The 27,979-nt window shown below is 45.5% G+C and overlaps 1 protein-coding gene across 7 annotated transcripts; it reads left to right on the top strand.

The window, feature by feature from the left end:
• Positions 1-114: 114 nt before the first annotated feature.
• Positions 115-27,784, top strand: LOC133381699 (zinc finger protein 501-like). Of its 7 annotated transcripts, XM_061621105.1 has the most exons (6): positions 115-181; positions 3,892-4,062; positions 5,631-5,775; positions 6,465-8,621; positions 10,129-10,132; positions 25,571-27,784. In XM_061621105.1, exons 2-6 carry the CDS (start codon positions 3,988-3,990, stop codon positions 26,451-26,453), a joined length of 3,264 nt encoding a protein of 1,087 aa, XP_061477089.1. In that variant the 5' UTR covers positions 115-181; positions 3,892-3,987; the 3' UTR covers positions 26,454-27,784. The 7 variants fall into 7 exon arrangements, with proteins under 7 accessions (XP_061477089.1, XP_061477083.1, XP_061477088.1 ...); XM_061621101.1 differs by lacking the exons at positions 115-181; positions 3,892-4,062; positions 5,631-5,775; positions 6,465-8,621; positions 10,129-10,132 and adding exons at positions 17,973-18,041; positions 20,464-20,640; positions 22,381-22,435 and having other exon boundaries at positions 24,964-27,783; XM_061621102.1 differs by lacking the exons at positions 115-181; positions 3,892-4,062; positions 5,631-5,775; positions 6,465-8,621; positions 10,129-10,132 and adding exons at positions 17,973-18,041; positions 20,464-20,640; positions 22,152-22,435 and having other exon boundaries at positions 24,967-27,783.
• Positions 27,785-27,979: the final 195 nt, after the last annotated feature.

The following is a 27,979-nucleotide window of genomic DNA, read 5'->3' as shown; positions in this document are numbered from 1 at the left end:
AGGAGGAGAGTGGGGAGGGAGGGAGGAAGACTCGGTCCTCCAGTGGGCTAAGGAACCGAGATGTGGTTCCTAGAGAGGCAGGAAGTGTGTGGGGGGCAGAATAATGAATGGGGGAGAGGGGGGAGCGGTCTCCATTCATAATCCAGGAACTTGGCCACGAGGAGGAAGAGAGAACAAAGAGGTGCAACATGGTTGGGGGGTGGGGGGAAGAGGGGGAGGGTTTTCCTTCGGGAATCCATAGAAAGGGGGAGGGGGCAGAACTACGCAGTCCAGCTGCAAGGTATGACCCAGGTGTTATCACTGAAGCTGTCCCCCCTCACCCCTGTTGCAGGTCAGCCCAGTGCCCCCAGGGAGGAAACGCAGCTCAGGCAGGGGGGAAAGGGGGGACCTCTTGATGCAGAGGAAACAGCCTTGTTGGGGGGCGCATTGGAGGGGAGGGGAGGGGAGAATGCTGTGCTGCTTTCCTGTCCCCACAGCTGGAGGGAGGATTTCCTGCAGCTGAAGAGGGGCTGGTCAGTTTCCCTCCTGCCAGTCAAGGAAGATGGAGAGAGGAATCTGAACCTGACCAGGCTCGGAATGGGCTTCTAGAAGCTTTCAAGGCGGAGGATGGAGGAAGTGGGTGAATAAATGCCCCCTCCTCAGCTGGGCTCCAGGGGAAGGGGCTTCTCCAGACATCCCCTTCGGAGTGTGTTGGAAGGGAACATCGAACCCCTTGGAGTGGATCTCAGCTTGTCTTGCAGGATTGGTCCATCTGCGGGGGTGCTGAGGGTCTGTCTCACCTGGCGCAGCCAGCCTCGCCCCCTGTCCAAAGCACAATAGCTGGACAGTGGTCGCAACAGCCCTGTAAGGCTGTCCAGGATGAGAGCCTGTGGCTAATGTAGTGGTTAGGGAATATTCTTCAACCCGAGGGCCACATTTATGCACAAGCAGCCTTCCAAGGGCCAATTTCCAGTGAAAGGCCAAAGTGGGTGGAGCTATGGATGTGTCACTGACATTTGTATGGTGGAGCCTCTTGTAGCCAGGAACAAGTCAGAGGTTTCTTCAACACAATTATTAATTAATTAGGTTTTTATCTCGCCCTTCCTCCCAGTGGTAGACGAGGGCAGCAATACAAAGCTCTCTAAAGAGCAGGGTCAGAGCACTGCGGGGGGGACGGGGGACGGGACCAGAAATAAACTGCTTTCCCTCTAAAATTTTCCATTTTTGTTATAGGCCTTCACATCAGAAGGGCAGAGTCCCTTCATGATAGCCATGCCCTCTCCTAACCTCTTTTCTTTCCTGCTGGGTTGAGAATGAGATCCTTGTTCATGCCTTCTCCCACAACTAGGAGCCAATAAGCATAAAGGGCAGAGTGCTAGCTACTGGGAAGAGTCTTCTCAGTGGCTGACTCACCTCTTTTCACTCTGATTCACGCTAATTTCAATCCATTTCAATTGGGCTTCAGGCCTGGACATGGCACTGAAACAGACTTGGTCGCCTTGGTAGATGATATGAGGAGGGCGTGGGATAGGGGCGAATGCACCTTCCTTGTCCTCCTTGATCTCTCAGCGGCTTTCGATACCGTTGACCACGTTATCCTCCTGGACCGCCTGAAGAGGTTAGGCATGGGGGGCACTGTATTGCAGTGGTTCCATTCCTTCCTCTCTGGTAGGTACCAAAGAGTGGCATTGGAGGATGAGCTCTCGGATCCTTGGCCTCTCACTTGTGGGGTGCCACAGGGTTCCATCCTCTCCCCGATGCCGTTCAACATCTATATAAAGCCGCTGGGGGCAATCATCAGGAGATTTGGGCTGCAGTGTCACCAGTATGCGAATGACACGCAGCTCTATCTCTCATTTAAATCTGCACCGAGGTTGGCTGTAGAAACCCTGTCCCAAGTGCCTGGAGTCGGTGAGTGGCTGGATGGGAAGGAATAAGCTGAAGCTGAACCCTGACAAAACCGAGGTACTGTTTGTGGGAGACAAGGGAAGGCTGGGGGATGTGGACCTGGTGCTCAATGGGGTACGATTGTCCCTGAAAGACCAGGTCTGCAGCCTGGGGGTCATTCTTGACTCCCAGCTGTCCATGGAGGCTCAAGTCTCGGCTGTGAGCCGGGCAGCACTGTATCAACTCCATCTGATACGGAGGCTGCGCCCCTACCTTCCCAACCATCTGCTCCCACCGGTAGTACATGCCCTGGTCACCTCTCTCCTAGACCACTGTAATGCGCTCTATGTGGCGTTACCCTTGAAAACGGTCCGGAAGCTGCAACTGGTACAGAATGCTGCGACTCGTCTGATTAAAGGCAGCCGCTGGCAAGATCACATCACTCCAGTGCTGAAGGAGTTGCACTGGCTACCGGTTGTTTACCGGGCCCAATTCAAGGTGTTGGTTTTGACCTTTAAAACCCTACACGGTTTTAGCCCAGTGTATCTGAAGGAGCGCTTCCAGCATCGTCAGGGATGCCGCTCAACAAGATCAGCCTCAGAAGACCTTCTCTCGATCCCACCGGTTAAAACAGCTAGACTGGTGAGGACTAGAGAGAGGGCTTTTTCAATAGTGGCCCCCACCCTGTGGAACTCTCTCCCAAATGATCTCCACCATGCCCCTTCTATGATGAGCTTCCGCCGGGCCTTGAAGACCTGGCTCTTCAGGCAGGCTTTTGGGGTGGATTAGGTTTTTACTGTTATGGTTTTAAATTTTAATGTATTGTTTTTTTATCTTGTACGTTGCCCAGAGTGGCTGGACAACCAGCCAGATGGGCGACTAATAAATTTAATAAATAAATAAATAGCAAGAAGGAACACGGAAGTCTGTTGGAAGACTCTTCTGAGTGGCTAGTACATTCTCCTTTCATGCTGATTGGCTCATAGGTTGCTGGAGGCATGGCGACCCTGCTGAGACCCTGCTCCCAAAAAAGTAAGGGGTCTAAGACCCCCGGAGACCCTGGATGACTACACCCCTGCATCTTTAGAAGAGGGGCCAGAATCAAATCCCCAGTCATCTATGCAGGTCCCTGGGTGACCTTGGGCAAGTGACTACTTTTTTTCAGCCCAGCCCACCTCACTGGATTGTTGTGAGGATAAACACTGGACAACTTTTATGTTCCACTCTAGATTTCAGACAACCACTCTGTGTGGGAGCTTCCACATCTCTGCAAGTGTGTGTGTGTGTCTATTGTATTATTGGAATCACAGTTAAATGCTGAACTATGTCCACAGGGACCCAGGTTCAAATCCCTGCTCAGGAGCGAAATTGAAGTGGTGTCCTGGGCCTAGTGACAGTGTTGCTGTGAAGACAAAAGGAGGGGGGGGACAAATTATGTTTCCCACTGAGAGCTCATTAGAGGAAGGCCTATGTAGAAACATATAAAAAAAATGGATAAAAATATAATAAGTAGACCAACTTATTGCCTCAGTCGCTCAACCCTGTGTGGTGAGTGAGTTTCCTGTTAAGCTTTCCACCTTGTGCACCGTCTGTCCAACTTGGAGCAGCGTTCTGTAACCTGGTGCCCTCCAGGTATGGTTGGACTGCAACTCCCATCAGCCCCAGACAACATGGCCAAACGCCAAGGATGATGGGAGTTGTAGTCCAGAACATCTAAAGCAGGTGTGAGGAACCTTTGGCCCTCCAGATGTTGCTGAACTGCAACTCCCATCATTCTTCACCATTGACCATACTTGCTGGGGCTGATGGGAATTGTGGTTCAAAATCATCTAAAGGTTAACTCAGATTATACAAGAGGATGGTACCAATGCATCCTGCTGATTTTGACCTGGATGTATTGCAAGTAGTTCTTCATACGCTTTTCATTGCCCGGTGACCTGAACCAGACTGAATGCATTCAAACCTCTGAAACCCAAATTTGCATGAAGGATGAAATCCCTCCCATCCGCTGTCTCTCCCCTGCAGGCCCTTGAGAGCTGCTCCCTACAAAACGTGTCTCGTGGCGAAAGGTGTGGGAGTCCCAGAGGTGGCCTAGTTTACTCCTCCCTCTCGGGCAGCACCATGGCCTCAGAGGCACCGTCCGGATTGTCTCTTCTCTGGGATAGAGTGGAAAGAGCAGCCGGGCAGCCCCGTCAGGTAAGAGGTGGATCATTGGGGGAGAGACGGAGGGGACAGCTGGGGTGGATCTCCCTGAGCGTTGTGGGGAGGGCTGTCAGGACCCTTCTGTCAGGATCCCACCTCAGGCCACCACCTGCTAGGATCCCGCCTGTGGCTACCGCCTTGTCACTGTCCCACCTCAGGGTCCTGGTTTTTAAATGGTTCTCTCACAGGCTCTAGCAAAGATCTCTCAAGATCCCACTGCTAGGCAGCACCACCAGTCACTCTCAGTAATTCAGTATTGCCTTGAGGATGTGCCTTAGTCTCCTCCAGGCCTATTGATACTTTGTGTCTGGGTGCACTTGCAGGCCACAACCCCCCTGTATCTTTGTGCCTATAAAGAATACAGCCCTGGATTGCTCTGGATACCTGATGATGTCACACGACCTCTTCACCGCTGCCACCATTGATACTGTTTCTCCACCTTGGTATATGCCCTGCCCACCTTTCTGGTCTGTGTAAACCCAGCCAAGGATCAGGCGTTAGGTAAACCAAGAAATATTTGTTTATATACACAGGAATAACAGGATTACTTATATGGTTTCATCAGATGCGTAACTCTTTATGTTTCTAGTCGTCAATAACCTGTCTCACTACCAGCCTAATCTAATCCAACCCACAATACCAACTCCAACCCACTCCAACCAACAGAACCTCCCTTTCAACTGTCATCCTCTCATTTATACCTTCAGACACTCAAACGCTCAGCCAATCATAATACAAAATTCTCCAGCATTCCAGCCCATGTACTCCCCCCTCTCACTCAGTCCACTTACCATATACACTCTAATAAACCCGCACTTACCATATTTACAGTCATATATATACAGGAACATCACAAGGGCTCTGGGAGAATACTACTTCTGAGGCTGTATAAGGAGAGCCTGCCTGATCAGGCCAATAGCCCGTCTGTTCCAGCAGCCGGTTCTTGCAGTGGCCGACCAGATGCCTGTGGGAAGCCTGCAAGGAGGATCTGAACACACGAGCACTCTCCCCACTTGTGATTCGGTGACACGTGTCTGGCAGAATTTGTGTGTACACACGTGACTCTTAAAATACACTCTTGGAGAGGTGGGATCTTGCTCGAGAGTCAATCAAGCACTGCCCTGCAATTGTGTTTGAGAAGTCTAAAATCCAGAAATACTCAGACCCACAAAAGCTAAATAAAGAGTAACTATGCTAAGGAAATGCAAAGAAAAAGAAGATGGAGCAGGTCCAATGGTGTGAAACGAAAGTGAAACTCTTTCTGTGATTAAACCCATGTCATGAAATGAGAGGGGGTCAAGAAGGGAGTCATCCCAGCATGCCCCACTGGTCAGGCTATTAGTCCAATATGAACCAAAGTGTAGCTGTCAAGTGTCCTGCTCTGTTGCCATTCCCAGCATACTGCCTCTGGCAGCGGAGGCAATGCATTGCCATTGTAGCTCGTAGCCACTGATGTCCTGATCCTCCATGGATTTGTCCAATCCTCTTTGAAAGATATTCATTTTTTAGGATGGGCGAATGGTGCATGTTGGAGAAACTGCCTCTTCTCCTTCTTTTTCCAGGATCTGTTGCCCTTCCAGGGTCTGGTGACCTTTGAAGAGGTGGCCGTGTATTTCACAGAGGAGGAATGGGCCCTGCTGGATCCTGGCCAAAGAGCTCTGCACAGGGAAGTCATGGAGGAGAATTATGAGATGGTGGCCTCTCTCGGTAAGGACACTTTCCCCCCTTGACTGATGAATGTTGAAGATATGAATTTAGTACCTGTGCCATTTAACCTGCAGGGATGCTGTCATGGAAATGAGTGCCTGGGTCCTGGATATTTGGGGAGGGACTGCAGCTCATGGGGAGAACACCTGCTTTGCATGTAGAAGATCCCAGGTTCAGTCCCTGGCAGCTCTAACAGGGGTGAAATGATCTGGTAGAAGGTGCTGGGAAATGTATTCAGGATATCAGAACTTGCTTGGTTCCTATATTTCTGTCTGGCTGCCTCTTTTGACTGCAGTTCAATTATTAGGAACCAAGGTGAAGTGAGCTGTGCTCAGTTTGTCCTCTTCTGCAGACTTGCTGCCCTCCTCTTCCTCCTCACCCCACTGCTTATTGCATATTGTTTTAGAAATGCACATCACAGTTGTATGGCAGTAGGAGGAAGACCCAGACCAATCTGGGCTTAGTGACATCGAGTATTATATGGACCTGAAAGGAATTTATGTTGCTGTGTGAGACTGTAGGATATTCAGGTACTCTTGGTTTCATCTGGGCATGCAAAGATAAAAGGGGGAGAATTATGGAGATGCAAAAATTTAGAAGCAGATAATTGGGCTTAATCTATGATGAAATGCTTTGTTTTTGCCTTGAAATTCCAATGTGTTTTTTCCCCCGACCCTCTTCCCCCTCAGCAGGTGATGGACAGAAGAATGACAATTATGGAGAACCGCTGATGGTGCCACTGGAAATAGCCAAGAGTGAGGGTCAAAAGGAGATCTTTGGAAATCACAGGAGACCAAAAACGTCTGAAAGAAATCAGTCAAAGAATGGGAGCAAGAAAGCCTCTACTTCTCATACTTTTCATCAAAGAACACACACCGGAAAAAAACCATTTAAATGCATGGAGTGTGGGAAGAGCTTCACTCGGAATTATCACTTTACTTTACATCTCAGAACCCACACAGGGGAGAAACTCTTTAAATGCAGGGAGTGTGGAAAGTGCTTCAGTAGGAAAGATTGCTGTACTTTACATGAAAGGAAGCACACAGGTGAGAAACTCTTTAAATGCAGGGAGTGTGGAAAGAGCTTCAGTGTAAAGAATAACCTTACTTCACATCAAAGAAGCCACATAGGGGAGAAACTATTTAAATGTGTGGAGTGTGGAAAGAGCTTCAATCGGAGCAGTAAACTTACTTTACATCACAGAACACACACAGGGGAGAAACCGTTTAAATGTGTGGAGTGTGGAAAGAGCTTCAGTCAGAGGTGTAAACTTAATTTACATCACAGAATCCATACAGGGGTGAAACCATTTAAATGCATGGAGTGTGGAAAGAGCTTCAGTGTAAAGAATAACCTTACTTCGCACCAAAGAACCCACACAGGGGAGAAGCCATTTAAATGTGTGGAGTGTGGCAAGAGCTTCAGTCAGAACAGTAAACTTACTTTACATCACAGAACACACACAGGGGAGAAACCGTTTAAATGTGTGGAGTGTGGAAAGAGTTTCAGTCAGAGCTGTAAACTTAATTTACATCACAGAATCCATACAGGGGAGAAACCATTTAAATGCATGGAGTGTGGAAAGAGCTTCAGTCGGAGCAGTAAACTTACTTTACATCACAGAATCCATACAGGGGAGAAACCGTTTAAATGCAGGGAGTGTGGAAAGTGCTTTCGTCAGAATGGTCACCTTACATTACATCAAAGAACGCACACGGAGAAACCATTTAAATGCAGTGAGTGTGGCAAGAGCTTCAGTCAGAGCAGTAAACTTACTTTACATCACAGGATACACACAGGGGAGAAACCATTTAAATGCATGGAGTGTGGCAAGAGCTTCAGTCAGAACAGTAAACTTACTTTACATCACCGAACACACACAGGTGAGAAACCGTTTAAATGCATGGAGTGTGGCAAGAGTTTCAGTCAGAGCAGTAAACTTACTTTACATCAGAGAAAACACACAGGCGAGAAACCATTTAAATGCAGGGAGTGTGGCAAGTGCTTCAGTCAGAATTGTAACCTTACTACACATGAACGAACCCACACAGGGGAGAAACCATTTAAATGCATGGAGTGTAGCAAGAGCTTCAGTCAGAGCAGTAAACTTAAATTACATCAGAGAAAACACACAGGGGAGAAACTATTTAAATGCAAGGAGTGTGGCAAGTGCTTTCATCAGAATGGTCACCTTACATTACATCAAAGAACGCACACAGAGAAACCATTTAAATGCATGGAGTGTGGCAAGAGCTTCAGTCAGAGCAGTAAACTTACTTTACATCACCGAACACACACAGGGGAGAAACCATTTAAATGCAGGGAGTGTGGCAAGAGCTTCAGTCAGAGCAGTAAACTTACATTACATCAGAGAAAACACACAGGGGAGAAACCATTTAAATGCATGGAGTGTGGCAAGTGCTTCAGTCAGAATTGTAACCTTACTACACATGAACGAACCCACACAGGGGAGAAACCATTTAAATGCATGGAGTGTGGCAAGAGCTTCAGTCAGAGCAGTAAACTTAGTTTACATCAGAGAAAACACACAGGGGAGAAACTGTTTAAATGCAGGGAGTGTGGCAAGTGCTTCAGTCAGAATTGTAACCTTACTACACATGAACGAACCCACACAGGGGAGAAACCATTTAAATGCAGGGAGTGTGGCAAGAGCTTCAGTCAGAGCAGTAAACTTAAATTACATCACAGAAAACACACAGGGGAGAAACCATTTAAATGCAGGGAGTGTGGCAAGTGCTTCAGTCAGAATAGTCACCTTACAGTACATGAAAGAACCCACACAGGGGAGAAACCATTTAAATGCAGTGAGTGTGGAAGGAGCTTCAGTCAGAATGGTCACCTTACATTACATGAAAGAACCCACAAGGAAGAAACCATTTAAATGCAGGGAGTATGGAAAGAACTTCAATGTGAGCCGTACTCGTCATCTTGCAGGCTACACAGATTAAAGCCCTATACAGGCTGGGACCAGGATGCCCAAAAGATTGTCTCACCTGTTACATATGCAGCCAATCACTGAAGTCTGCAGAAGTTGGCCTCTTACGCATACCACCTCATCAGGAGGTCCACTCTGTATGGTATAGAAACCTAGTCTTTTGTGTGGTGGCTGTGACTATATATGAATAGAAACATAAAGAGTAAGACAATATATGAAACCATACGCTTGTTAAATTTACCTTAAGTAATCGTGTTATTTCCTGGTGTTTATAAATAATTTTTTTCTTGGTTTACCTAATGCCTGATCCTTGGCTGGGGCTTTCACAGACCAGAAGGGTGGGCAGGGTATTTATCAAGGTGGAGAAACAATATCAAATGGTGGCAGCGGTGAAGAGAGAGTGTAACATCATCAGGTATCCAGAGCAACCCAGGGCTGTATACTTTATGTTGCAGCGCGTGTTGATACCGTACAGTGCAGAGGCACTGGAGCAGGTCCGAACCGGAATAATACAGGCCAGGCAAAGTACTTTGTAAGAGTCTTTTACTGACACTAAAGTTAACAAACGCAGTCCTCCTTCCATACAAACTTTCCCCCACACCAGAGCTGCCTTGAGTTCCCTTCTTATCTCAGCGGTTGCCCTTGTCAACCAGCTGCTGACCTTGGCAGACCTGGCACACTCTCTTGCTCTGCTTAACTCTTTTGCTTCAGGTTTCCAGAGCCTCTTTCTGTGAGACACACAGAACACATTACAGGCCAACAGCCCCCACCTGTGACTCACAGAAAGCAATATACATTCATCTTGTTTCATTTTTCATAATACAAATTTCCATTCCTATTCATTTCACTACACATATGTACATTTTTGTTTTTCATTACTTAATACAGTATCTCTTTACATTTCATTTCTTGTTTTGTTTCTTTATTCATACAGTTCATTTACTTTCATTTGCATTCCAATACATTTACATTTCATTACTCAGTACAGTACTTCCACATTAGATCCATTGTTTCAGTGTCTATTGGCCCTTCTTTTACCCATTCTGTAGGATATTCATCTGTCTCATCCACCTTGTGTTGTGTTACATTGAATGTGAATCTATGTGGTGGTTTTCCTTTGGTTGTTCTTTCAGAATGTCTGACACTTTCAATTTCCATTTCTTCTTCACTTTCATCCTTTATTGTACCTGCACCTGCACTTGAGCCTGCACTAGTCCCTGGCACTGCTGTATCCTGCATCGCTATGTCCTCACTTCTGAGTCTTTTAACATTACATTTGCCACCCTTAATCATATCAGTTAACGCAGTTCTTAAGGGTATTTGATGACCAAAAGGAATATCTACTGCACTTTGTCTGCTTGCGTCATCAAGCACAATTGTTTGACTGTCTTTCCAAGGCTGGTCTACTACTTTAATGCTTCTGCTTAATACTACTTGTTGTTTCTCAGGTAACATAAGAACATAAGAAGAGCCTGCTGGATCAGGCCAGTGGCCCATCTAGTCCAGCATCCTGTTCTCACAGTGGCCAACCAGGTGCCTGGGGGAAGCCCGCAAGCAGGACCCGAGTGCAAGAACACTCTCCCCTCCTGAGGCTTCCGGCAACTGGTTTTCAGAAGCATGCTGCCTCTGACTAGGGTGGCAGAGCACAGCCATCACGGCTAGTAGCCATTGATAGCCCTGTCCTCCATGAATTTGTCTAATCTTCTTTTAAAGCCATCCAAGCTGGTGGCCATTACTGCATCTTGTGGGAGCAAATTCCATAGTTTAACTATGCGCTGAGTAAAGAAGTACTTCCTTTTGTCTGTCCTGAATCTTCCAACATTCAGCTTCTTTGAATGTCCACGAGTTCTCGTATTATGAGAGAGGGAGAAGAACTTTTCTCTATCCACTTTCTCAATGCCATGCATAATTTTATACACTTCTATCATGTCTCCTCTGACCCGCCTTTTCTCTAAACTAAAAAGCCCCAAATGCTGCAACCTTTCCTCGTAAGGGAGTCGCTCCATCCCCTTGATCATTCTGGTTGCCCTCTTCTGAACCTTTTCCAACTCTATAATATCCTTTTTGAGATGAGGCGACCAGAACTGTACACAGTATTCCAAATGCGTCCGCACCATAGATTTATACAACGGCATTATGATATCGGCTGTTTTATTTTCAATACCTTTCCTAATTATCGCTAGCATGGAATTTGCCTTTTTCACAGCTGCCGCACACTGGGTCGACATTTTCATCGTACTGTCCACTACAACCCTGAGGTCTCTCTCCTGGTCGGTCACCGCCAGTTCAGACCCCATGAGCGTATATGTGAAATTCAGATTTTTTGCTCCAATATGCATAATTTTACACTTGTTTATATTGAATTGCATTTGCCATTTTTCCACCCATTCACTCAGTTTGGAGAGGTCTTTTTGGAGCTCTTCGCAATCCCTTTTTGTTTTAACAACCCTGAACAATTTAGTGTCGTCAGCAAACTTGGCCACTTCACTGCTCACTCCTAATTCTAGGTCATTAATGAACAAGTTGAAAAGTACAGGTCCCAATACCGATCCTTGAGGGACTCCACTTTCTACAGCCCTCCATTGGGAGAACTGTCCGTTTATTCCTACTCTCTGCTTTCTGCTTCTTAACCAATTTCTTATCCACAAGAGGACCTCTCCTCTTATTCCATGACTGCTAAGCTTCCTCAGAAGCCTTTGGTGAGGTACCTTGTCAAATGCTTTTTGAAAGTCTAAGTACACTATGTCCACTGGATCTCCTCTATCTATATGCTTGTTGACACTCTCAAAGAATTCTAATAGGTTACTGAGACAGGACTTTCCCTTGCAGAAGCCATGCTGGCTCTGTTTCAGCAAGGCTTGTTCTTCTATGTGCTTAGTTAATCTAGCTTTAATAATACTTTCTACCAGTTTTCCAGGGACAGAAGTTAAGCTAACTGGCCTGTAATTTCCGGGATCCCCTCTGGATCCCTTTTTGAAGATTGGCGTTACATTGGCCACTTTCCAGTCCTCAGGCACGGAGGAGGACCCAAGGGACAAGTTGCATATTTTAGTTAGCAGATCAGCAATTTCACCTTTGAGTTCTTTGAGAACTCTCGGGTGGATGCCATCCGGGCCCGGTGATTTGTCAGTTTTTATATTGTCCATTAAGCTTAGAACTTCCTCTCTCGTTACCACTATTTGTCTCAGTTCCTCAGAATCCCTTCCTGCAAATGTTAGTTCAGGTTCAGGGATCTGCCGTATATCTTCCACTGTGAAGACAGATGCAAAGAATTCATTTAGCTTCTCTGCAATCTCCTTATCGTTCTTTAGTACACCTTTGACTCCCTTATCATCCAAGGGTCCAATTGTCTCCCTAGATGGTCTCCTGCTTTGAATGTATTTATAGAATATTTTGTTGTTGGTTTTTATGTTCTTAGCAATGTGCTCCTCAAATTCTTTTTTAGCATCCCTCATTGTCTTCTTGCATTTCTTTTGCCACAGTTTGTGTTCTTTTTTATTTTCTTCATTTGGACAAGACTTCCATTTTTTGAAGGAAGACTTTTTGCCTCTAAGAGCTTCCTTGACTTTGCTCGTTAACCATGCTGGCATCTTCTTGGCCCTGGCGGTACCTTTTCTGATCTGCAGTATGCACTCCAGTTGAGCTTCTAATATAGTGTTTTTAAACAACTTCCAAGCATTTTCGAGTGATGTGACCCTCTGGACTTTGTTTTTCAGCTTTCTTTTTACCAATCCCCTCATTTTTGTGAAGTTTCCTCTTTTGAAGTCAAATGTGACCGTGTTGGATTTTCTTGGCAATTGGCCAGTTACATGTATGTTTAATTTAATAGCACTGTGGTCACTGCTCCCAATCGGTTCAACAACACTTACATCTTGCACCAGGTCCCGGTCCCCACTGAGGATTAAGTCCAGGGTTGCCATCCCTCTGGTCGGTTCCATGACCAACTGGTCTAGGGAATAGTCATTTAGAATATCTAGAAACTTTGCTTTGAAACCAAATTCTATAAAACGCATTTTGAAATCCCAAAACACGACCTGCCTGAGCTCTTGGGGCCATTTTTCCATGTCTTTTCTGCTTAGAAACATGCACCCAGCATTTTGCTCCAAAACGCTAAATGTGTTTTAGCCCGGGTTTTCTCCCTGTCAACTTTTCATAGGGAGACATTCCAATCATTCTGTGTACAAGACGGTTTTGTATGTATACAGTATACAAAATACATTCACCCCAATATGTTTTATTCAAGTCTGCATCCTCTAGCATAGCTCTCATTGAATCCTGCAGAGACCTGTTCCTCCTCTCTGCAGTTCCGTTGGAAAATGGGCTGAAGGGAGCAGTGAGACTTTGGATTATTCCCTTTTTTTCAAGATATGCTTTCAATGTATTACTTGTAAATTCGCCCCCCTGGTCTGATTTTATATTTTTAATAACAACCCCATATTGTGTCTCTGTTCTCTGTATAAACGCACGTAATTTGTCCTCCGCTTCACTTTTCTTTTTCAATAAATATACATGTGTAAATCTAGAAAAATCATCAACAATCACTAAGTAGAATCTTGCCCCTCCTTTTGAACTCTGGAAAGGTCCTGCCAAATCAACATGTATAAGCTGATAAGGTTCTGTGGTAGTACTTTCAACGCTCTGATTAATTGGTGCCACTGTCATTTTTGTTTTATAGCATGCATCACACTCATCCACATGCTCACAATTTGTTAGCTTTAAGTCTTTACTATGCTTTGGGGTGTTTTTAATCTTCTCAAAGTTTGCGTGCCCTAATCTTCTGTGCCACTCATGGATGCAATTTTCGTGTATGTTTTTATTCACTCCTAACCAGGCACATGTAGATTCAGCATGCTCACTCTGAACTATGAACATTGAGTCTTGTAATTTCCCCTGCATACATATTACATTGCCTTTCTGCACAATGCATCTATTCCCTTCAAAAGTTATTTTACAACCAATCTGAGTTAATTTTCTCACTGAAAGAATGTTACATTTTAAATCAGTAACTAATAATACATCTGTCAATATCGTTCTCAAATTACTTAACCTTATCGTGCCTCTTGCAATTGCGTCCCGAGTTGATCCGTCAGCCAGATAAATCTTCTCTTGCACAGGCTTTGAAGTGTAAAACAAACTTGCGTCAGTAATCAGGCAATTAGATGCCCCGCTGTCCAAAAGCCATTTAGTGCTAAGTGTTTTAGTGTCCTTCTCAGCAATAAAGTTTACACTTGGTTTCTGCCATCCATTGTCTCTGTTTCTCCTCTTCTTACTTAAACAATGTCTCTGTATATGTCCCCGGGACCCACAAAAATAACAAGTTTTATTCTCTTGCCTGTTGCTTGAATAATTCTGATGTGCAGCTTCAGCCTCTTTAGACTCAGTCCTTTTACTCTCTTGTCTTCTGTTCCATTCCTGTTGCAGCTTTTGTTCCACAAAGTCCAAAGTTAAAGTCCCATCAGGTAACGTTTCCATACTTGTCACCAAATTGTCCCATTTTTGATCAAATGAAGATAAAATGATATAAATCATTTGAATGTCACTGTGATTCACTCCTCTATCTTGAAGCTCAGCAAACAATCTACGAAATTCAGCAAGATGCTCACTCATAGTCACTTCATCTGTAAAACGCATCTGATAAAGTTTCCTCGCTAAACACAGCCGGCTCCCTGCTGTTTGTTGCACATGGGCAGCCTTTAGTGTCTCCCACATCTGGTATGCTGTCGGCTCATTCCTTACGTGTAGCAGTTGAGTATCAGACAGCCCTAGAATAATCAATGCTTTCGCTTTCTTGTCTTTCTTCGTCCACGCTGCTGATGGAGCGGCCGGAGGGGGTTTTTCTATCACGTCATACAAATCTTCTTTGACCAGAACTGCTTTCATTCTCCACTTCCAACTGGCATAATTAACGGCACTCAATCTTTCCATCGCCATCCCGGTCGTCAGGTTGATTGCCATGTAGCTCACTCTTTTACTTGCCTCTATTTTCCTGCTTTCTCTCTCTTCAGCACCGGATCAGAACAGCACCAGAACCGCTTGCTTTGTACGGTATGCTGGGCCCATAACCCGTGTTGCAGCGCGTGTTGATACCGTACAGTGCAGAGGCACTGGAGCAGGTCCGAACCGGAATAATACAGGCCAGGCAAAGTACTTTGTAAGAGTCTTTTACTGACACTAAAGTTAACAAACGCAGTCCTTCTTCCATACAAACTTTCCCCCACACCAGAGCTGCCTGGAGTTCCCTTCTTATCTCAGCGGTTGCCCTTGTCAACCAGCTGCTGACCTTGGCAGACCTGGCACACTCTCTTGTTCTGCTTAACTGTTCTGCTTCAGGTTTCCAGAGCCTCTTTCTGTGAGACACACAGAACACATTACAGGCCAACACTTTATAGGCACAAAGACACAGGGGGGTTGTGGCCTGCAAGTGCACCCAGACACAAAGTAACAATAAGCCAGAAGAAGACTAAGGCAAAGTCTCGAGGCAATATTGTGAAACGGAGTGGCTGGTGGTGCTGCCTAGCAGTAGGATCTTGCGAGATCTGAGCTAGAGCGAGTGAGAGAACCATATAAAAACCAGGTGCCTGAGGTGGGATCCTGTCAGGGGGTGGCCTGAGGTCGGATCCAGACGGAAGGGCCTGACAGTGGCATCTACCTTTTTGAACCTTCTCCTGTTACATATCAGCCAGGTGTTGTCTCTTTCCTTTGTGGTGCCTATTAAAGACCTTTTTCAACAAACCGCTTTTAAAAAATGGAAATGGACTGCCTTCAACTTGATCCCTACTATGAACAGGGTTTTCATGGTAGGCAGTTTTCAGAGGGGGTTTACCATTGCCTCCCTCTGAGGTGAGTCCTCTCCACCTAGCTAGGGCCTGCTCAGCTCGCGACAGCTACACAAGCCAGCCCCTTCCTTGTCTGCAACCGCCAGCTGGGGGGCAACTGGGCTCCTTGGGATTATGCAGCTTGCCCACGGCTGCACAGGTGGCAGGGCATGTCACCCCTGAGGCATTCGTTGTGGGGGTGATCTTTAGCTGGCCCTTGACCCCCAGGAGACACGAGCGGGGATTTGAACTCACAGACTCTGGACTCCCAGCCAGGCTCTTCTCCCTACTGTAGGAGAGATCTTTATCCCTGTCTCTATGGGTTTTGAAAATGTTTTTGATTGTTTTGCATATGAGATACTTTAAGGGAAGCGATTTATAAATGAAAACAAATAATGCTAATCCTTGTTTGTAATGGCCACTTTACCAAGTGTTTTCATTCACTAATAGGCAAAAAACCATAAGGTTTAAGAACATACCTATAGCCCACAGATATTTTTATCAAACTTTAAAAAGCAGGGAAATTGGGCAGCTATAGTGAATGCACCAGGGGAGCAGGACACCTGACCTCTCTGAGATATTGTACTGCCCTACAAATTTGACAAAATGCAAACACAATTTGGGTTGTTCTTTCACAGTCCAATCCACTTCCTGCGTAGCTTGGAAGAATTTGGTAACATGTGCCTCTGAGCATATGGTGAGTGGTGGCAACACCTGCAATCAGCCCAAATAATAGAAAGATATGTGCTGTGCTGTGCTGATCTTGTTTTAGCAGGGAGGAAGCAACGTTATTAAGACAGTTGATATAGTTCAGATGGTCACTTTAAATATGTCCAGGCACAAGCTAACATCCTTCTCCCTCCCTCTCTTGCGAAATTAAACTGGGCAGTTATGCATCCCCCCCAAAATAGGATAAGAGACATTTGTATAAAAGTTGTGAATGCTGACTTAGAATCATAGAACCATGAAATACTAGAGTTGGAAGGGGCCTCTAAGGCCATCAAGTCCAACCCCCTGCTCAATGCAGGAATCCAAATTGTTGGAGAGCCCATCACCTCCCTAGGTCATTGGTTCCATTGTTGTACCGCTCTAACAGTTAGGAAGTGTGCAGCAGCTGTGAAAAAGGCAAATTCCATGCTAGCGATAATTAGGAAAGGTATTGAAAATAAAACAGCCGATATCATAATGCCGTTGTATAAATCTATGGTGCGGCCGCATTTGGAATACTGTGTACAGTTCTGGTCGCCTCATCTCAAAAAGGATATTCTAGAGTTGGAAAAGGTTCAGAAGAGGGCAACCAGAATGATCAAGGGGATGGAGCGACTCCCTTACGAGGAAAGGTTGCAGCATTTGGGGCTTTTTAGTTTAGAGAAAAGGCGGGTCAGAGGAGACATGACAGAAGTGTATAAAATTATGCATGGCATTGAGAAAGTGGATAGAGAAAAGTTCTTCTCCCTCTCTCATAATACTAGAACTCGTGGACATTCAAAGAAGCTGAATGTTGGAAGATTCAGGACAGACAAAAGGAAGTACTTCTTTACTCAGCGCATAGTTAAACTATGGAATTTGCTCCCACAAGATGCAGTAATGGCCACCAGCTTGGACGGCTTTAAAAGAAGATTAGACAAATTAATGGAGGACAGGGCTATCAATGGCTACTAGCCATGATGGCTGTGCTCTGCCACCCTAGTCAGAGGCAGCATGCTTCTGAAAACCAGTTGCCGGAAGCCTCAGGAGGGGAGAGTGTTCTTGCACTCGGGTCCTGCTTGCGGGCTTCCCCAAGGCACCTGGTTGGCCACTGTGAGAACAGGATGCTGGACTAGATGGGCCACTGGCCTGATCCAGCAGGCTCTTCTTATGTTCTTATGTTCTTATGAAGTTTTTCCTGATGTTCAGTCGAAAACTGGCTTCCTGCAAGTCCTACAATGCGGGATGATCGAGAAGAAATCATTTCCTTTAGAAATAACTCCTTTAGAAGCTCCTTTGGAAATAACTCGCAGCAGCTTACAATCCTTAAACATTTTAATGAAAGTACCATTTAAAAGTAACCACATATCATTAAGATTAAAATGTAACCACATATCATTTAAAAGTAATCATTAAAATGTAACCATATATTCTTGTGAGAAGAAGACTCTTCTCAGTAGCTAACACTCCCTTTTACGCTTATTAGCTTAGGGACATCTGTTGCGGGAGAAGGTATTGACAAGGATCTCATCCTCAACCCTGCAGTAAAACAAAAAGGCAGAGTAGCGTGTGTGTTGGGGGGAGGAAAGGAAATCTTTGGCTTGCAGTTGTGGGCTGGGAGGAGAAAGAAGCCGCTCAGTCCTCCGATGGGTTAAGGAACTGAGCTCTGGTTCCTAGAGAGGCAAGAAGTCTTAATCACAAGGAGCGGGGGGGGGGGGAGGGAGAGAGTATTAAAAGGGGAATGTGGGTCCTCTATTCGTGTTCCAGGAAGAGAAGTAAGCCACGTGGAGGAGGCTAAGGAGAAAAAGGTGCAACATATGGGGGCGGGAGAAAAGGAGGCTTTTCTTTTGTTGGAGGGATGGGGATTGAGGGGGAAATGATGGGAGAGCCCCCGTCCTCTCTGGGAATCCATAGAAATTGGGGGGCTGAGCCTTACAGTCCAGCTGCAAAGTGTGGCCAAAACGGTTTCCACTGAAGCTGCCCCCCGTACCCTCTTTGCAGGTCAGCCCAGTGCCCCCCCAGAATGAAACACAGTTCAGGCAGGGGGAAAGGGGGAGCTTTTGATGCAGAGGAAACAGCCTTGTTGGGGGGCGCATTGGAGGGGAGGGGTTTACTGTGCTCCCTTTCTGCCCCAGAGCTGGAGGGAGAGCCCCTTTTGGATTTCCTAAACTGGAAGAGAGGCTGGTCAGTTTCCCTCCTGCCAGTCAAGGAAGATGGAGAGAGGAATCTGAAACTGACCAGGCTCTGAATGGTCTTCTAGAAGCTTTCAAGGCAGAGGATGGAGGAAACGGGTGAATAAATGCCTCCTCCTCAGCTGGGCTCCAGGGGAAGGGGCTTCTCCAGACATCCCCTTGGGAGTTTGCTGGAGGGGGAGATCGAACCCCCTTGGGGTGGATCTCAGCTTCCCTTGCAGGATTGGCCCAACGGAGGGGTGCTGGGGGTCTGTCTCTCCTGGTGCGGCCAGCCTCGCTCTTGCCTTGGTAACATCCGCATCGGCAGAAAGGCTTCATACTGCTGTAGGGGTCCAAAGTACCACACACACACGGCCTCATTTGGAATACTGTGTATAGTTTTGGTCGCCTCACCTTGGAAAGGATATTGTAGACCTGGAAAAAGTTCAGAAAAGGGCAACTAACATGATCAAAGGGATGGAGCAGCTCCCCTAGGAGGAAAGGTTGCAGCATCTGTGTCTTTTTAATCTAGAGAAAAAGGAAGTCAGAGGCAACAAGATAGAAGTGAATAAAATTACGCATGGCATTTAATTTTATTTTTTAGTTCCTTTTAAAAAATTGATTAAATTTATATCCTAGCCTTCTTCCCAGAAAGACCCTGGGGTGGCAAACAAGAACACTAAAAACACTTTAAAACATCTTAAAAACAAAGGACTTTAAAACATATAAAACATCTGTAAAAACATCATTTTAAAAAAACTTTAAAAACATCTTTTAAAGCAAGACTTTGACGCAGACTGGGATACGATCTCTACTTAAAAGGCTTGTTGAAAGAGGAAGGTCTTCAGTAGGCACCAAAAAGATAACAGAGATGACGCCTGTCTAATATTTAAGGGTAGGGAGTTCCACAGGGTAGGTGCCACCATGCTAATGGACCTCCGGATAAGGTGGTATCTGCAGGAGGCCCTCACCTGCAGAGTGCAGTGAAGACTGGGATGGGGGATGGGGGAGAGAGAGTCTCTTCCTCCTCCATTTTGGGTGGCCTTGTAGGGAGAGCTTCTGCAATGCGGGAGAGTCTACCTTTCCCAAGGTAGGGTGTGTGTGTGTGTGGACTCTGTAGGAGAGAAGCCCTCCCAGGAAAGGGACTTTTCCAGATGGGGGATACATGTGGACCCCCCCCAGTTCAGCCCAAAGGGAGCCATGAGGAGGAAGGCAGCTGCTGATTGGGAAAAGGGGGCGCTGAGAAGAGAATACAGGAGACCCCCCCTTCCCCAAGGTGCATCATCCCAAGGGTGAGGCTCCCTTTGGGGAAGGGCCCCCGGCTCCTTAGTGGCAGAGCAGTTGCTTTGCATGCAGAAGTTCCCCAAAGGCGGCAGCCTCTCCAGGGAGCCTTGGCTGCGAGAGACCCTTGCCTGAAAACCCCTGGGGAGGCCCTGCAACTTGGTGTCGACATTGCTGAGCTAGATGGGCCGGTGGCCCGACTCAGCATAAAAAAGCTAGATGATGATGCTTCTAGAGGGTCTATGGGTGCAGGGAAGGAGGAGCCCCCAGCCCACCACTCCCGTGACTGGAGGGTGGCTGGATGGGAAGGTAAGGCAGAGGAGGGGGCAATGGAAGGGCAGGGAGAGGGCAGGGGAGCCCAGCCCGCGAAGGGAGGCAGAAATCAAAAGGCTGATCTCAGGGCAGACCCCTCCGCACCATGCATTTAAAGCACATTCAATGCACGTTCCAAGCCCATGAATCCCACCACACAATCACGGGAACTGTAGTTTGTTGAGGGTGGTGGGAACCATAGCTTTGAGGAGGAAACTACACTTCCCAGGATGCTTTGGGGGAAGTCATGCGCTTTGGATGTGAGTTGGATGTGCTTTAAAGGTATGGTGTGGATCTGCATTCAGGCTCAACCTGCCTCTTTCACAACAGAAAAACGAAAACAAGCCCTCCTTCTTCAGTTAACTGATCAGGTGCCTGCAGAGCTCAGTGAAGCACATACTCTGTACATTAGGAGATTCTGATATTTATTTATATTTATATATCTGTTTATTTTGGGGTCTTAAAGGTGCTTGAGGACTCAGAGACCCTCTAAGTGGTGGCCAAATTCCCTCAGCCGGATTCATTCACAACCCACCCCAGCTACTGAGGACAATCTGCCTCTGACCTGCCCCAAAGCTCCTCCGGTTGTACTTCTGGCTGCTCGGACAGGTTTTAAAAACCCGTTTTGAGCAACATACTACTGGTAAGACCTTTGCACAGGGCATATTTCTTAACCTAACTCTGCCAGATAACGGCCTGTTCTTCGCTGATGAGAATGTCCAGCCAATCAGAGCCTTTAGTTTATCAGGCTAATCAGAATGCATTTACGTGATCCAGGCCCCCCTATAAACCTCTCTGCCCTCCTCCCCACTTTCAAAGCCTGTGCCCCAGCAGGTACCACTCAACAGGCCTGCAACATAGTTAAGAGCACGAGGCCTTGTATTCCGACAGTTACCGTCTGACATCAAGAGAGGGCACAGAAATCATTTCCGAAGCACAAAACACAAGAGGCGTGTTCACACATTACACTGAACACAGGTGCAAGCTGTCTCTGCACAGGTACAAGTGTTTGTGTGAAAGAGTGTGTACCTCATGATTTCAACAGCTCTGCTATTGTGCGCACAGGTGCAAGGATTGTATACTTACTAAATGTAATGTGTGAACACCCCTAAGCAGACAGACATATACACAGCATTTCTCCACTGAGGGCTCACTACCCCTTCTCATCCAGCCAAGCCAAGTTCATGGCTTTTGGGGGTCATTTTAAGGGCATGGCTGGATTTAAATGATTTCTCTTATTATATAAACAAGGCGGAGGCATCTTCGGTGTGTTGTGATTGACTTACTTGTTTATGATTTATTTTTATTTTTTCTATATATGTTTTATTTACTTACTAGAACAAAAGACCTCTAAGCAGTTTCCAATATGCAGTATTTAAAAAGTCATTAAAAATGCTAATAAAGCAAACATTAAAAACAAGTTACATAAATAGCAAAATTTACTTTGATTTGTGTGCTGCATTTCCAAAAGTGTGTCTCCAACACAGTTCACAGCCCAAGAAGAGCTATACGAGAACTGGATATTACTGACGAAAGCATCACGGTCATCTACTTCCAATTCATTTCAAAACATACTACGGCTGTTCCAGTTCATTCCACTTAGACAAACTTCCTAACTTTTAAAAATCCTTTATCAATCCTTAACACGCAATATCAGGTGATATTATTTATCAGTTACTAAAATGCATAAGGCCAGAGTCTGATTCAGGCACAATAAACCTTTCCAGCCCAGTCTGATATTAATATACAATATAATATAATCCACGGACAGTTCCTTAAAAGTGCCATGCATAGGGAATAGCAGGCAGTTTTCTTACAGCTGTTGATATTAAAAAGTGCTAGATGCAGAAGGGTCAAATCCATCTTGCAAGTATTGAATGATCCCAAAATATTAGTATTAAATCATTTTAAAAATATAGTATTAGAGAACGATTTGGAAGTATTTCGAAGTGCAAAAATAAGCATTGTAAAAGTTAACAGCATGGGGGGGGGGGAGGAAGGGGATTATTGTTGCTCCAGATGAACGTATCTGGGATATTGCAATGTTTTCAAAATGTACATATTTCTGAAGAGAAAATGATGGACAAATGAATAGACTTTTTTTCAAAGGTTCTAGGCACTGTTTATTATGATTTTTCCCGTGGTTTTTTCCAGGCCTTCACATCTCTGGGTTTGAACCTGGGACCTTCTGCATGCAAAGCAGATGTTCTACTGACTGAGCCATGGACCTTCCCCGTGTGCAGGAGTTAGAGGAGCTTCATCTTACCTCCTCTTGCCCACTTGGGGGGGAGATATAGAACGGGGTTGCTGAGGAAAGCCTGGATCAGTCAGAAGATACTAGCCTGTCTGCTTGCTCCAAACCTGATCTGATCTCCTCTCCTAGATGGAGGATCCATTTCTCAAAGGTCTCAAGAAAGGATCTGCAAGCAGCTGCTCAGGTATGTGGTGGGACCCTTTGCTGCTTAGGGATTGAGGGTCTTCCTTGGAGGGCTGGTGGGTGTGATGCGTCCTTCCCTGGCTCTCCCTGTCAGGTTCCTACCTGCTCGTGGTTACTGCCTGTCTCTAGGCACCACCAGGGACTCCACCAGTCCGGACCGCTCTCTCTTATGATTTCTCTCCCCGCTCTAGCACAGATCTCAACAGATCCCCCTGCTAGGCAACCACCAGTAACGTCCCAATACTAGTATTCCCAGAGACTCTGAATACTGGTATTGTTATTCTCTTCACCGCTGCCACCATTTGTTACAGTTCCCCTTCAGCCTTGGTCATTACCTTACCCTCCCTTCTGGTCTGTGAAACCCCAGCCAAGGATCAGGCCTTTGGTAAACCAAATTAAGTATTTATTACAGATAACAAAGCTAACAAGATTAACAAGATTTCTTCTTAAGGCACATAAGCATATGGTTTTACTCAATACTAATCCGAACTCCACCTCCCTCCTGGCAAACAACTCTCTAAACCCCACCAAGCAATCCACTCTTTCTCTTCTCCCCCCAGATTCCACAATTCACCACCTCACATTCCCCCAGATTTACCTGTCATCCTTTCATTTATACTGTCAGCCATTTTAAACATTCAGCCAATCATCAAGCATTCTATTGCCCATTCACTCCCCCTCCTCTTTCACTACTTACCATGTATACTCTAAACAACCAGCACTTACCATATATACACTAATATATAGGAACATCACAGTGGGCTCCTTGCGTTCTCACTCAGGACTGGCTTGGCCCAATGGGCTGCGAATTTGTGCCCGTTTGGAGATCACACAGCATATCCCTCATGCTGGGTTTCTTTGTTCACAAATTTTATACGGGGTGTAAACGCTGAATCAGTCGCACCCTCCACTAGCCTGAACAGGTCAAAGGCCCAGAGTCACCTCAGAATTAATGCCCCTCCTAGGATTTCCCCCTTTGCTGGAACAGGGAGGAAGGTGGCAAGCATTTAAAGATGTTTTGTTTTAATATGTTTTAAAGTCTGTTTTTATGATGTTTTAGAGTGTTTTTAGTGCTTTTGTTTGCCGCCCTGGGCTCCTGCTGGGAGAAAGGGTGGGATATAAATCTAATTAATAATAATAATAATAATGATAATAGTGTCCCCCACCTGAAAGGGGACAGAATGGGAGGAAGACCAGAGCGCAGAGTGTTCAGCAACATGGTGCTGGAATCAGAGTATGAGAGTTTAAGGAAGATTTCTCACTGATGCCTCCTGCTGCGTCAAACTTACTGGGCCATGTTGGACTTGGATGGGTCCAGCTGCTCTGTTAGCTTGAGCCAAATGAAAAGGAAAAACTGAGCTCATCTGCATCCACCTTAGTGTAGTGATGCTACCAGGCATACCTCCCTGGGGAGAACATTCTACAAACGGAGCCACCACGAAGAAGGCCATTTTTGTGTGTGTCACTCCACCTCCCTCAGAAGGGGCACACAGAAAAGGGTCTCAGATGACATACACAGGGTCTGAGTAGGTTCACCTGGTGAGAAGCTATCTGGGGAGATATTGGGGTCCTGAGCCGCATAAGGCTTTGTAGGTCAAAACCTGCAGTCTGAACTGGGCCAAGCAATGAAGTGGTAGCCAATCCGGTCGTGCCACGATTGGTGTTATGTGTGCAGACTGTCTTGCCCCAATCCGAGCATATTTTGTAGTGCTTAAGAAACATAGCTGATGTGGCTCCCATCGCAGCCCTACAAAACCCACGTAGGTATGTTATTTTCAGAAGAGGCTGTCCCATGTTGCTCTTGACGTGGCTGAATGGGCTGGCATATGTTTTGGCACAGGTACCTTGAGTGATTCGTAGGCTAAATTCATGCAAGCCTTAATCTGTCTAGTCTAGTGGTGTAGTTGTGCAGGGTCTCAGAGAGGCTTGGACCCCTTACTGTTTTGGAGAGCAGGGTCCGTATGTCTCCAGCATCCTATGAGCCAATCAGCATGAAAGGGGAGTGCGTTAGCCATTGAGAAGAGTCTTCTAACATGCTTCCTTGTCCTTTCCTGCTGATTGGAGCCAATCAGAGTGAAGGGAGGTGAGTCGGCCACTGAGAAGATTCTTCTCAGTAGCTAACACTCTCCCCTTTCATGCTTATTGGCTCCTAGGGACATATACTGTTGTGAGAGAAGGCATGAACAAGGTTCTCAATGTCAACCATACAGCAAAAAAAGGGGGAGGGACATGGCTGTGACTGTCATGAAGGGACCCTGCACTTCTGAATTTGCCACTACACTACTGGTCTAGGCAGCAGTGGACTTGTTACTTTCCTTCCCAAGGCATTAGTGGTTGTTTTGTATGTTCTCATGAATGGCAAGTGTGGTGTGTGAATGTTTTAATATTGTAGTGTCTTTATGTATTTAAAGACATTGTAGGTCATTTGGAGACCTCTATGTGACAAGTGACTAACAAGTCTAATAAGCAAATCTCACTGCATTTGTAACTGGGATTGCATCCTTTATTTGGATTCTCTCTTAATTCTAGCAGGTGAGGGACAGGACAGTCATCATTCTCGGAAGCCATATCGGGTCTCATCAGAAATAGCCGAGGGTGAAGTGAAGGAAGAAACCTTGGGAGATCAAGACTTAACAAGAAGTCAGGAGGAAAGCCAAGCGGAGAATGAGAGGAATAAAGCCACTCTTACCCAGGCCGATAACTCCTGTCAAATCCCAGTCCAGAAAAACCATCAGAAGAGGAATAGGAAGCATGAGTGTCCTTCATGTGGCAAAATATTCGAGAGTAAATCTCACCTTCACTCACACTGTAGAATCCACACAGGGGATTCTCCCTGCGTGATTCTTTTCCGCATTCCCTGTGGAAAAAGTTTCAGTCAGATTTCACATATTGCTTCACATCAGAGAATTCACACAGAAGAGAAACCACATAAATGTGTGGAGTGTGGGAAGACCTTCAGTCAGAGTTCACACCTTAGTTTACATCAGCGAGTCCACACAGGAGAAAAAATATTTAAATGCTTGCAATGTGGAAAGAGCTTTAGTAAGAGAAGAGCCCTCACTAAACATTGTAGAATTCACATGGCAGGGAGACTGTATAGTTGCATGGAGTGTGGAAAAAACTTCACTCAGAACAGGCTTCTTATTTCACATCAGAGAATTCACACAGGAGAAAAACCATATAGATGTGTGGAATGTGGAAAGAGCTTTAGCCATAGCTCTAGCCTTACTTCACATCAAAGACTTCACACAGGGGTGAAACCATATACCTGCTTTGAGTGTGGAAAGAGTTTCAGGCTTAGCTCAGAACTTAGTTCACATAGCAGAATCCACACAGGAGAGAAACCATATAAATGTTTGGAATGTGGAAGGACGTTCGCCCACAGCGCGTCCCTTACTTCACATAAGAGAACTCACACAGGGGAGAAACCATATAAATGCTTAGAATGTGGAAAGAGCTTCAGTCAGAGTTCACATCTTTCTTCCCATCAGAGGACTCACACTGGCAAGAAACCATATAAATGCTGGGAGTGTGGAAAGAGCTTCAGTCAGAGTTCACACCTTACAGTGCATCAGCGGATCCACACAGGAGAGAAACCATATAAATGCACGACATGTGGGAAGAGCTTCAGTAATAAGACATACCTTACTTGTCATCACAGAATCCACACAGGGGAGAAGCCGTATAAGTGCTTTGAGTGTGGAAAGAGCTTCAATCAGAGTACAAGCCTTAGTACGCATCAAAAGATGCACAGAGGAGAAAAGAATACGTGCTTTGAATGTGGAAAAAGCTTCAATTGTAGCTCAAGTCTTACTTCTCATCAGAAAATCCACACAGGAGAGAAACCATATAACTGCTTTGAGTGTGGAAAGAGTTTCAGGCATAGCTCAGAACTTAGTTCACATAGCAGAATCCACACAGGAGAGAAACCATATAAATGTTTGGAATGTGGAAGGACGTTCGCCCACAGCTCATCCCTTACTTCACATAAGAGAACTCACACGGGAGAAACCATATAAATGCTTAGAATGTGGAAAGAGCTTTAGGTGGAGTACACACTTTACTTCTCATCAGAAAATCCACACCGGAAACCATATAAGTGCTTGTAGTGTGGGAAGAGCTTTCGATGGAAAACATACTTCATCTCACATCAAAGAATCCATATGGAGGAGCCACTATAAAAATATCACACTAGATTATAAGTATCCATATCTCTTGCAGAACTAGAGGTTCCCAACCACTGCTGGAGAAACACCGTAACTCAATGTAACCTGTTGAAAATGGTTGGCAAGCTTTGAATACAGACAAAAAGGAGGACTAATATTTTCACATTCCGTATATGTAATGTTTTTGAATGTGGTTAGCAATAATGCATTTATTTTGCTTTCTCCTTGGAAGTAATAGATGGATTAAGCGAGAGGAGAATTTCTTTATGCATTACAAAGGGGATCACTGGAATAATGCAGTTCTCTGCTTTGCAAATTCAACAAGGCTAATAATTCTGAGCTTTTGAAACATTAAGATGTTCAAGGGCTTCTAAACATGAGTGCTTTCTTTGCTCAGCAGAGGGATCCATAGGTAAACTCTTAGAATACCTCCTTCTGTTTAAAGGGTGCCCTTTGAACCATACACATCTTCAGGATAAAACTTGGGTAGGACATTACAGTGAAGTGTCTGCTTTGTGTTACATGTTTCAGTGGAATGGTGGGATATATACATATATAACATTGTATATTGTTTCTCAACTTCTGGAGGTGGAGGCCAGACATCTTGACTTGGATTCCAACCTATTATTAGTTGCAGGCAGAAGTAAGGGCAGCTAGTTAAGATTAGCATCACCGGAGTGTGTTTACCAGCTCAAGTGTGTCTTCATACAATGAGCAAAAGTGTGGGGATCCGTGGTCGAATTGGATGATCTCGAAGGAGGGGGGAAATCAAGTTCCACAGATGTTTTCAATTTGCTAATTTTAACAAGCTTCGAGACGTACAAACGTGTCATGACATCCTTCAAGGACCAAATATGAAAGCGCAGACGGAAGAGGGCCATCTCTGCTTTAGGGTCACGGCAGAATCAAATCAACAGATGTTTCTGTTTTGCGAACTGGATTTGGTGTTCATCCCAAAGTGAAGGAGATGTACTTTTTAACAGTTGTGTTTTTTTAAATTAGATTTTAAATATACAGAAAGACAAAAGATACAAAAGCCACTACAATAAACAGAAAGAAAGAAACGTACAATCAGCGATTGTGTTCCAGTGTATATGGGGAGGGGGTCATGGGACTGGAAAGGCTTTGAGGCAAAGGGCTGGTCCCTCCGGGCAGAAGGACATGCAGCTCAGTCTGCACAGAAAGACTCTGCTCAGAAAAAGGAGCTAGCTGAACTCAGCAGCATTACAAGGCCAGATTTGGACCGTTGCTTTGCTTATGGTGAAGATTAATACTCCTCCGTTCAATCAAAAATTTCTCAAGGGGCTAAACACGCAACAGGTAATAAACGCACCTCCAACTTTCTTAAGTGTGGGTGTGCATGCACAGGTGGCAAATTC

The sequence above is a fragment of the Rhineura floridana genome, chromosome 3 (assembly GCF_030035675.1).
Source record: "Rhineura floridana isolate rRhiFlo1 chromosome 3, rRhiFlo1.hap2, whole genome shotgun sequence".
In the NCBI taxonomy this organism is placed as follows: Eukaryota; Metazoa; Chordata; class Lepidosauria; order Squamata; family Rhineuridae; genus Rhineura; species Rhineura floridana.
The sequence above is the reverse complement of the archived record's forward strand: the minus strand, read 5'-3'. Positions and strand labels throughout refer to the sequence as shown.

Coding starts and splice junctions, on each gene's coding strand:
- LOC133381699 (XM_061621105.1), top strand. CDS start 3,988: ATGGCCTCAGAGGCACCGTCCGGATTGTCTCTTCTCTGGGATAGAGTG. Junction 4,063..5,630: donor CAGCCGGGCAGCCCCGTCAG/GTAAGAGGTGGA, acceptor TTCTTTTTCCAG/GATCTGTTGCCCTTCCAGGG. Junction 5,776..6,464: donor TGAGATGGTGGCCTCTCTCG/GTAAGGACACTT, acceptor CTTCCCCCTCAG/CAGGTGATGGACAGAAGAAT.